The 9750-nt window shown below is 38.8% G+C and overlaps 1 protein-coding gene across 1 annotated transcript; it reads right to left on the reverse strand.

Moving 5' to 3' along the window:
- Window positions 1–4176: 4176 nt before the first annotated feature.
- LOC141913249 (uncharacterized) lies at window positions 4177–9349 on the reverse strand. Its single transcript, XM_074804718.1, has 2 exons — window positions 9199–9349; window positions 4177–7605 (listed from the first exon to the last, which is right to left on the reverse strand). The coding sequence occupies exon 2, from the start codon at window positions 7531–7533 to the stop codon at window positions 6901–6903; it is 633 nt and encodes a 210-aa protein (XP_074660819.1). The 5' UTR covers window positions 7534–7605; window positions 9199–9349; the 3' UTR covers window positions 4177–6900.
- Window positions 9350–9750: the final 401 nt, after the last annotated feature.

Here is a 9750-nt window from a genome sequence, read left to right on the forward strand (position 1 = left end):
ATTTTACAGTATATGATTGATTAGATATTTCGTTTTTAAATCTCATTGTTTTTAACTGTTTTTCTACAGGGCTTTTTTTGAATTGAATGGTGTAATGCCGCCTCTCATGAACAAAGTACAAAATAGATAACATCTGTCTCTGAAATATCACCAAGAGCACCATCAATGAATTTCCCTAGTGAAATTTGCTTAAGCTGTCACAGAAATATCGAATGTTTAAGCAGGTATCGTCTAGACCTGCAGCCCAAACCAACCCTGCAAGACATGTAGTGTATTGTGGTGAAAAGGAAGTGTCTTGTGTGTGAGTGAACTCGATTACCCATATATTTAGGGACCAATATCTCGTGGGACAGGTAACCAAACATTGGTTTCATTTAATGAATTGACTTTTCGTGATCGGGAATTCAAAATGCCAAGGGTGGTGAAAAATCAAGGGTTGACGACATTTTGAAGCCCGATGCCTAATTCCATAGTCAGGGGTTAGACTTAAGACCAATTTAAGACCATCTTAGTTCTATAACCAATCTAACAACTTATGGCCAGTCTTAACATTTAAGACCATTTTTGGACTTAAGTCTCAACTGAGGAACCAGCCCCTGATGTTTAAAAATCGGATGAACAACTGATTGATGTGTCGGCGGTTTAAGGGATTGTTATTTGTGTAAAATATGTGTGATTAACACATTCCACACAAGTTTCTAGTATGGAGGTATACTCCAAGTGACTCCGTAGCGTTGGGACTTCACCGAGACAACTGGATACCAAGTTAAGAATCAGGGAATTTGGAGATTTTTCCAAATGAATTATCAAAAATATTACCGACTCGAGGGATTTACAGAGTTGTCCAGTATTGGGCAAGGAGGAGTCTACTGTATACATATGCAGATGTACAAGGTAAAGATTGGGATAAGCTCTCCATCTGCAAACAGGCTTTGGAAATATAACTCGGCACCGAACACAAGAACCAGGAAGCAATTTTTCAATATATGACAACACCATAAATTTTAATTTTCAATTCAATACATGTATACAAAAAATTTTAAAGTAGTACATATACTCCGCAATATGAATAATGTAACAATACGAATAGCAATTGGTAAAACAACGCAAAATAAATAACACTTTTAATTTAATGATAATGAGACAAAACGCGTCCTACGTCGTAGATATATGTTTATACGCACCATTAATCACAAAATTTGCCCACGATTAAATAACAGTGGTAAAGAATAATAATAGTCAAAATGCAAAAAGTTCAAGAAGACATTGAATGTATCACATCGTTTAAATGCTGTTTTTCATATATATACAAAACACTGAGTGAATAAACAATATTGTAGTCGATTATTCGGTCGGGAAATTGAGAGATTCAATCGCTAATCGCTACTGAACAACAATTAACATCTTCGTGATATTTCTCGAGCACGAAAAAACTACTTCAACACATCGAATCGCTACAATTTTTAAATGCTTGTGAAAATACAAACGTTTCATGCGGAATGTTAAAAGCGAGGAGGTTCAGCTCAGTCTGTTTTCAGATCTTTTGACTAGAACCCTTCCGTGATGAAATAATCGTTCAAGCAAATTAGAAAATTTTATGTATGACCAACTGTTCACCGCAATATTTTTGTGTTCCCCCTTATAATCAAGTTGTAACTATGTCCATTTTTGCTCCTGTAAGCTTTTCGCTTAAAAAAAACCCCGTTTACAGTATCCAATGGTTGAATATTAAGTCGTCACAGTAAAAAAGCACCGTATTCAAAACATTAAGTCTCTACAATCAGACAAATATTTGTCAGAACCCAAGCACAAATTGAGCAAATTCGTCTAAAGGAAGAAATGCTTGTCCAGTAAACTACACATGATAAGTCTTGCTATACTTTGGTCAATTTGCCCCAGTGTTCACGAGATTCATGTTAGTTTGTGTTTGTATCATGGAAACTCTATCGAGATGATAGGACCACAGTTAACTGTATCATTCTTTAGATGAATTCTGATGAAGATATTTTTCTGAAATCTTCAGCAAGGCAACATTGATACAATAATCACAATTGAAAATCCGATTCATATGGCACAATAACGGAGAGGATGAATTCTATAAGAAAATATAAATCATTACATAATAGCGCAAAAGGACACAATAAATTGTAGATTTTACAACATAAAGGTCACAGAAACATAGATTACGATTTTTCACTAACAGACAGGGGCCTAGTTTTCAGAATGACTTAAGCTAACATTGTTCCTAAGTTTCATCAAGATCGACCTGCTATTAACAAAGCTAAGTCGCTGAAAGACAGACACACAGACAGACAGTATGAAAATAAGGGTCGCGTAACGGAAGCTCGAGAACCAAAAATCCCAAAAGCGGCTACAAATTAACCAAGAATTATGGAACCAGCTTCATGCTTTTATATACTGTTTCATCAGTTGTGTTTTCTGTTAGAAAACAACACAAATGAAAAGCGAATAATGAAGATTATGTACATCACACGCAATAACATTTAACCTGTCTTAATAACTGCTGAACAATAATAAGGCCAATTTAACATCATTTGGTTTGAGCAAAAATGAATTCGTTAGCTTAAGCATAGCCTTTCAAACAACAGATGTACTGAAATAGTCTGCACAAATTCAAGAAAATTTGTATAGAATTGAAGTAGCAATAAGATAATTCAGTAAATCTTGCCTTGCCCAAATGTAATTAACCTTTGCTGAAAACTGACTGGTGTATTTTCACATTCCCTATCGTGAAAAAAATGCTAAATAGATCTTAAACTAAATCTCAACGGATTGCATAAATAACCCTAAATAATCTTATGTCATGTTGGCATTGTGTACAGTAAACCTTGCATCCAGTTTACGCAGTATTATGCGTCTTTACCCTGTTGTGTCTACACTACAGTTAAGGTAGATCGAAAGATCCCATTTGTTGAAGGACCGCAAGACGACCCCCAGTCACATCCGATCCATGATTTCACTCAAAAAGCTTTCATATAGACGCAACTAAGATATATCTGGTATCTGTTTGTCATGATTTGCCCGCAATTGTTGCGCATGGTTTACCGTATTTCATATTTTTTTCACTCTTTCGCCTTTTCAATAAATACCAATGAACACGCTGCAGAATGCAAGAAATGACCAGCAATATAAGAACAATGTAAATATCTCTATACACGCTTACAATGGAATATCAGTGCCCATTAAATTAACGTAGGATTGGTAGATTCGACCGATGAAAACGAAAAATGTTGAAGATATCACCGGTATTATGCTATGAAATTTTCCCTAGCTCAAAACTGCCACCGATGAGATAGATCAGCGCTTACGTTCTGCCAACATTACCACTACGAGTTATTTCTAGTGACTTGACCGATGTTTCCACTTTGGTGATCGCAATGGAATTCAAGTTAAGCCAAGTAATAGCTTTCAGATGCTGTTTTCAGATGCTGAACACGAGCGAGAAACTAGGGTTAAAACAGGCTTTCTCGAATTCAGCCGCAAAATGACTAAGTTCTTGATAGGCCTCTTCATTGCTGATTGGTTAATTCTGAACAATAAACCCATTGCTTTCGCATCCGGGCAGCTGTGACAATGATCCACAGCCCTTGGTGTCCCATAATAGGACGAAGTGAATGCCCCTATTGGACGTTCCGTTGAACTAAAATATTTTCCTGATTTGATCCCGTGTTCCGGTTTAAGCAGTTCGTTAATAGTTGAAACGTCCAATGAATATTAGCTCAATGAGACATTTCCGACTCCTTTTTTAACTTAGTGTTGGATTTTATATTGACTGATTAGGTTGAGATAATTCATAGCAGCAATCATCGTAAGGCAATGAATGTGTTAATAATGCGATAAGCCAATTTTCAAAACTTCAAGCTTTTGAAACGATTTAACAATTGTTTTTTCGCACATCGCGACAGACTAGAAGAGACTGAGGGAAAAAAACATCTATGTGTGATTATCAATTTTTAAAAACGGGGTGTAACCATAAATTCTGCCAACAATGTTTTTCACTGCATATATATACACACATATACCGGTACAAACAATATGTGTCATCTATATACAAAGGTACTGATACGCAGATTGCGAATATAAAATACCGAGACTTAAAGTCGTTACACCATATAAGAAGAGGTGATTGAATGATAAAATGTTATACATGCATGAATAGGAAACATCGAACAATGGCGGTGTACTATTTCACCATTAAAAGAACAAAAATTCTCTTTTATACAATCATCGTGATTTTTTACAATGAGCAATTTATACATTTGTTCTTTTTTTCTAATTGAAAACGAAGCCAAAACAATCCTGAGCCGGAATAGATTGGAAATCGAGAAATCCGGAACGTCGTTCCTAAGTTCTCGGTTACATTTGACCACATAGTTAATCATCGACTCGAAAATTTCGACTCTAGCTCTCCGGCTTAAGTAGGTTCAAGACTCTTAACAATATAGTTTGCTCGAATTCTTTTTTTCCCTGAAATTTCAGAAACAATTTTCAATTCGCCCCGCTCGAGATTAACGAACAGTATTTTTTTTGTACACATTTTTCGATGACGATAGAAAACCGTGATTCAAATCGTTAAGAGAACAACGATATCAAAATATTTATGAGTGGTTTACAATTAATAAACATCGAGATTTAAATATGATATATCTTTATTGCCGCGACCTCGTCATTTTCGTCGCTCAAACAATGATTTTGCATTCGATTTATAGAACAACGTATTTCGGCAAAAGATCGGGCCTCGCGATATACCTACATATATATTAGTATGATCCACATTTTAGTGGAAAATCATTCAAAAATCAGACCTTAAATTCGACTAATTGTTCCTACATAGAAGTTTGACGATTACGTCATATTATGAGGTATAAATGGTATAACAGTATTAATTAAGCAGTCGAACCTCGTTAGCTGTTTTGGTATTTACCGAATTACCAGTTATACCGTCCTCACTTGCCAGGGTTTGATTGCCGGCCGCCAAAGCTTACACCAATGCAAGCCCTGGCTGCACTTTCATTCTAGTCTATTACACCGCGCAAGATTCCTTGGGCGGACAGGTTGCCACTCAGCAGCCACCAGTCTATTTAGCTAATCAGATGCATCATTTTTCACTGGCAGATTCGTTCTAGCTAGACAACGTATCTGATTAGCTAGATATATAGCAATCAGTCCACCCACGAAATATTGGGCAGTGTAATAGACTAATGGAAGCACAGCCAGGGTTTTTGTTGGCATGAACTTCAGCCATGGTTCCCACAGTTATATGAATTCAAAATTCCCGAGCTTTTCCCAAGTATTTCATGGGTGATTTTTCAATTTTCCCAAATACAAATGAACACATATCGTCATGCTACAGTCAACATTTTAGTGGTGACTGGTTGATAAAGGTAATTTTCAAGAGAAATCGCCGAGAAAAGTTGCCCTTGGCAAATGCAATATGTGAAATGTAATGAATTTCCCAAATATTTCCCTGATTTGAGGAAAATTTTTCAAATTCCCAAATATTTCCAAACCGGGAATTATTGTCTCAAAATTCCCAAGTTTTTCCCAATTTCCCTGTTCTGTGGGAACCATGTTCAGCAGGAGGCAATCTAACCCTGGTAAGCGAGGATAAATTATATTTCCAAGACTTAGTACACAGGCGAAAATGTCTATTCAACTTAGGTTAAGAAGTCATCAGATAAGTCGTCACATTACTTCAGCAGTCATTAATATTTTGGAGTCCCTATTCGTACTTCTAATTCAATATACTATCAAGGGTAGGCCTAAGTCATTATTTGGATAAGATTCAAAGTTTTTACAAAACTGTATTGTATGACGATTTCAGAGATTTCACGATTCAGCTAACAAGATTCGACTGTATCAGCAATGATTATCATAACCATACTATTCAAACCAGATTTAGGCCCCTCCTAGAAAGAGAGCAACTGTTACAAGAGTCAAATCGATATTCATACCGGTATGTAGAAATGAGCACATACAATCGTATTCAAAGAAATAAGGCCCAATCCGAGAATAAACGATGGATCAATTCTCAAAATCATAGCTAGCTTAAATTCTTTTCAAAATGATGGGACTAGGGAACGAAGTCCGTTTAAACAGTAAATGCTGAATTTTTGAGCTAAATCGATAAAATTCTATGAAATCATGTAAGATCAATTACGGTGTCACACAGTAACGCAGTTTTTGAAAGACAGTTTCGATTTAATCTCCATTTTACCTGAAGGATGATTATGTTTTCGTTTCGAATTTCCGCGATAATCGATCGATGTTTGCCAAACGGAGAACCGGCACAGGTGATCACGAGTAAAAGAGCCGTTGGTTTGACGTATGTGAGTATCAGTTCACTTGGAACCGCCCGTTCAGACATTTGACACTTGATCGCCATTCTTGAAATTTTTGATCGTTTGAATTCTTCATGCGTTCACAACTTAGCTTCGGAAATGGACGAACACATGAACTAAACCACCAAGGGCCAGTTGCACAAAAGGTGGTTAAAGATAACCGGCGGATAAATACCACAGTAACAATGCACTTATGTCAACTATTCACTGGTTACCTCTAACAAACTTTTGAGCGACTGGTACCTAGGCTTCAGGGTCCAGTTCCACAGTTCCGAGTTAAGATTTGACTCGGAGTAAACTCATGGAAAATGAACTAACCTTAACTCAAGAGTTAACTCTAACTCACAACTGTGGAACAACTGGGTCCTGGGCTTCAGTCATTTTTACACGTCAAAATTTCTCCTTGCAACGGTGAATGCCTGAAGGAGTAGTTCCAGGCTGATACTCGTCATTAGTGGAGGCGTCTGGTCAAAAATGCCTGGTTCCCCTTCGGCGTCGAAAAATGGTCCCGCCTAACGACGATACAGTTCAGTCTTTCTCAAGCCGATCGTTGCGACGTGTTGCGCTTGATCGACGAGTTGTAAACGGAAACGTCGACCGGCGCGCCGGGCGGCGAATTAGCGTACAAGGTGACCGCCTGATAGCGCTGATTCGGACCGCCGCTGCTTGTCGTGCGACAGCACACCAGACGACAACAGTACGCCGACTCGATGATCGACGCGACGAACTCAACCATCGCAAACACGAACATCAAACTGTAGAACGGCACGCCGCCGTTCGCTTCGTCCTCGCGGTACAACCCGAGTCCGCCGACGAGCATGACGATCACGACGACGACCGACGAGATGATCGATATCACCATGCAGCCGATCGTCAGGCAACGGATTTTGCCGTCGCGACAACGTACGCCCAGTCCGCCGGCGATTACGAATATGATTCCGCCCCAGATGCCCGGTGCGCCGCCGGCCACGGCGACGTGCGAATGCAACACGAGCAAGACGATGTTCGCGATTAAACACACGATGCCCGATATGATTTGCGCCACGCCGAGAATGAGATGCGCTTTCTGGTACGATTTTGGCAGGCAGAAAAAATTACAGGTCGGTAACTCTGGCTGATGCATATTTCTCTTTCGTTCCGGGTCGGATGATCGGTTGCTATCAATAATCATTAAGTACGCGTTGTTTATTGGTGCACACACTATTGATCATCTTTTCCAATGCAATTCTTTTCTATCTTCAGTCTATAAAAAGAAGCAAATTGCAAATCACAAGCAAATCGAAAGAATTATTTGAGTAACCTTTCATAGGCTTAGAGAACTTAACGCTCTCAGTTTCCACCACATTGCGCTGTATAAATCGATGATGGATTTTGCTAGTAAACCGCATCGCAGTGTATTGATGTAATTAGTTTTTATCTCTATTGAAAGATGGCAGTACCTGTCAAACATATGTGTAATTTTAGTAACTAACGATACACTGCGCCACGGTGTAGATGCACAGAACAGTATGCCCATTAGGCCTATACAACACATAGGGTAAGGATTGTCATGCAGAAAACATTCGCAACATCGGTGGTCTACGATTAGACACTGTACTAGCAATATATGCTGGCCCGAAGGTTCGAATCCTGAATTTCCTCTCATGGACTTTGAAGATTGCTGCATAAGCAAAATATCCCTTCCTATTTGGCTAGTAATAAGCGCACAACGAGCACCAAAGGCGCGAGCTGGAAGCTCCTTAAGTTAATCGCGCATATGAGGCAAATTCAAATTTTCTATATTTCTCCATACCGTCCTTCTCAAAAAGTGTAGTTTACATCCGGTACACATGGGCATTGGCTAAATCGCGGCAACGAAAATGATGCATGGACTTTCGGACGTATGGACTGACGGATGGACTTTCGTCGAAACTAGCGGGCCGCGTCGCGCGGGTAGTTTAAACAGGCGAATGAAGGATAACAAAATGATTTTGTGTAATTCTCAGAATATTTACGAAGAATATTCACAAAATAATGTCGGAAAATGTTATTTTCAGTTCGTATTTCTCCGTAGAAACCGATTGGAAGACTGGATTCGAATCCCAAAAAAGCACAGTCCCTTAGCAACGGGTCGAATTTTTTAGAATAACAAGTTCGCCGGTTTCACACCATCGTTAAGGGTAGAGTCCCGGAGAATAACACACGCGCGGTCCGCGTCTTACAAAATGACCGTCCCGCTACATACAAGTACTGAATAATTAGCCTAACTCAAAATTTTGCCAATCCCTGGAGTAAAATGCAGTGCGTTTTTTAACATATCTTTTCTTTTTATGTGTCTTTTACTCCCGTTTTTCAATGGTTATTCCCCTTTTTTGTGTCGAGTAAAATTCGTACCATATACCATAACAAAAAGGCTTTCAATTTGTAATCAACATTCCCAAAGCATGTTTTTTCACAAAAATGAAATTATTTGCTATTGATTACGGCGAACCATCGCTCACAGCGGATCTTCCATATGTTGGGCGATTTTCGTTGGCCACTGGCCACACTGAACACAGGTGCCTTCAACAAAACCTACGTTCTTTTTCACAATGTAGAATTCCATGACTGAAGAGCCACTGGCTTGCCTCTATTTATTCATTAAAACTTAAATCTGGCTGTGCGCTTCATCAAGTTTTTTACCCTTCTTCACATGGAAATAGCCCATGAAATTGCTGGTTGAACTTGATTTGCGGTTGGTTGCCGATATCGATACGGTTATAGGGTTAGGGAGGCTGAGGCGAAATTATAAAATTGATGTCGTCGTCGATGTCGATGATGAAATTTTCAGAAAACAGGGAGGTGCCGTTTTTGTTACCTCAGTTCTACCACGTAGATTTTTAAGACCTCATGAAATCACAATATTCGTCGATATCTACTATCGACGCACCATATCGAAAAATGTACGAGCTCGTAGATTTGACTATTCATCCGTAATTCGCAGCATTTTGCGGGATGTATTTTTTTCACATTCTGAACCCGGAAGTAAGTGAAAAATTGTCATCCTCGGCATTCCCTAATAGCCGGTTGCGGACTTTTGTTTGGCATTTTCTACCGGCGTAGAACCAGTAATAACCAACGGATATCTGTTTACTGTCTTATATACGAATCATTATGCATTTTCTATACGACATTTCGAAGGATATTTCAATTTCAGTGTGTAATTTTTAGCACCGGGGAAACCTAGTCCCTGCATTCGAATTAATTTCCGATTGGCCCGCGGTGTCTCGTAGGTCTAAAAAATCCTCCAGATGCATTCCTTAGCATTTAAACCAGTGAAATTAGTTCACTAAATTTAGGACTTACTACTGGTTTTTTCAGAATTATCTGGAATAGCAGTGTTAAAGAAAAAAATATTTTTCTCAGAGGC

The sequence above is a fragment of the Tubulanus polymorphus genome, chromosome 1 (genome assembly GCF_964204645.1).
Source record: "Tubulanus polymorphus chromosome 1, tnTubPoly1.2, whole genome shotgun sequence".
NCBI lineage: Eukaryota > Metazoa > Nemertea > Palaeonemertea > Tubulaniformes > Tubulanidae > Tubulanus > Tubulanus polymorphus.